This window comes from Cucurbita pepo, unplaced genomic scaffold, assembly GCF_002806865.2.
Source record: "Cucurbita pepo subsp. pepo cultivar mu-cu-16 unplaced genomic scaffold, ASM280686v2 Cp4.1_scaffold002972, whole genome shotgun sequence".
Lineage (NCBI taxonomy): Eukaryota > Viridiplantae > Streptophyta > Magnoliopsida > Cucurbitales > Cucurbitaceae > Cucurbita > Cucurbita pepo.
In genome coordinates, this window is record NW_019648995.1 from 1 (window position 1) to 1,343 (window position 1,343).

General features: G+C 35.1%; 1 protein-coding gene across 1 annotated transcript; it reads right to left on the reverse strand.

Moving 5' to 3' along the window:
* Positions 1-88: 88 nt before the first annotated feature.
* Positions 89-1,117, reverse strand: LOC111786832 (the record flags this gene model as incomplete). Its single annotated transcript, XM_023667049.1, has 2 exons — positions 89-316; positions 401-1,117. Coding segments are annotated over 2 exons (906 nt in total), but the record flags the coding sequence as incomplete, so codon positions are not given.
* Between the last annotated feature and the right edge of the window lie 226 nt (positions 1,118-1,343).

Consider the following 1,343-nt stretch of genomic DNA (forward strand, 5'->3'; position numbering starts at 1 on the left):
TGACTAATTAATTGTTTTTTGTTTTCCTCCTCCTTTGAAGACAATGACTAATTAATTGTATTTATTCCGATGAGCCTGGTGCTGTAGGAAATAGATAAATCACATTGCAAGAGCTAATCAAGATAGTTCAGTATTCAACCTGCAATTCAATAGTATACTCAGTAGACTTGTTGCTGGTGATATCTTGAGATTGTACTTCATGAGAGCTTCGCTGGACGACATTATCCCCCAACTCCAAGTACACCTCATCCTGCTTAGATGCTGAATAACTACTGTTGGTACCCATAAAAACACAAGAATCCAAAAATTGTCCACCCTACAATAGTTAAAAGTATTGTTTAAGTTAAATTTTAATGCAAACAATAGAAGTTAACAGAAAATTATGGGCAAGGAATAATACTTTGATAATGATGTTTTTGAACTGCAATTTCTTCCCATTCCCAACATATATCATTGCCTCCTTACTAGGTGCTGAGAGTTCAACTCCGTTTCTATCTGTTAGGTGCATTACTCCACCATTACCATCATAGATGAAATGGTCAATATTTTCATCATCTGCTACTAATAGTTTTCCAGGAGATATATGCAGTTCAGAAGATGGCTGCATATAAGGTGACTGATCCAAGATAACAGCATCAGTAACATGAAAATAGCTCTTATCTTCCTCATCTGATAATATACTGCCAACGGTTGGAACAAAAAATTCAACAACAGCCAGGAGAAAATCAAGTGCAACAAGAAGTTGAGGCTTTTGAACTGATAACGAGACAAATGTTGAAAACTGAGTGAATTTTGCATCAAGAATAAGCATTGTAGGAACTGCTTTAGAAACATTTTCATCTATAGTACTTGCATCACTTGTGAATTGATTCTGCTCATCAGTCGGTATGTGCAGCTGAACTGTGCCAATGCTGTTAGCAATTCCTATTGCCCGCCTGAATTCCTGTTCAATTCCATCACGTTCATCAAGAACAGTGAAATCCTTGAGTGTTGCTGAAAGAAAACCTTCACCGTTTGTATTGGAGTTGTATAATACCCATGCCTTATTAGCCTGCAAAATGCAATTTAAAAGCAGAGCACATAAAGAATTGACAATGCAATATATGAAATATAGAATCTACTCGAGATACCAAAGGAAAAGCTGAAAATTCGATGTGGAACAAGAACTATAGAAGTGAAAAGGACATATTTGATAAATGGGCCTAGAATAAAGATCTTTAAAAATAAAAAGGAAAAAGCGTGGGATAATATATTTAACTTTTCTTTAAAAAAGATGAGCTTCATTTATAATATAATGTTCTCATGTCTTCGATTTCTTCCTCACGGAATTTTATTTTGGTGGG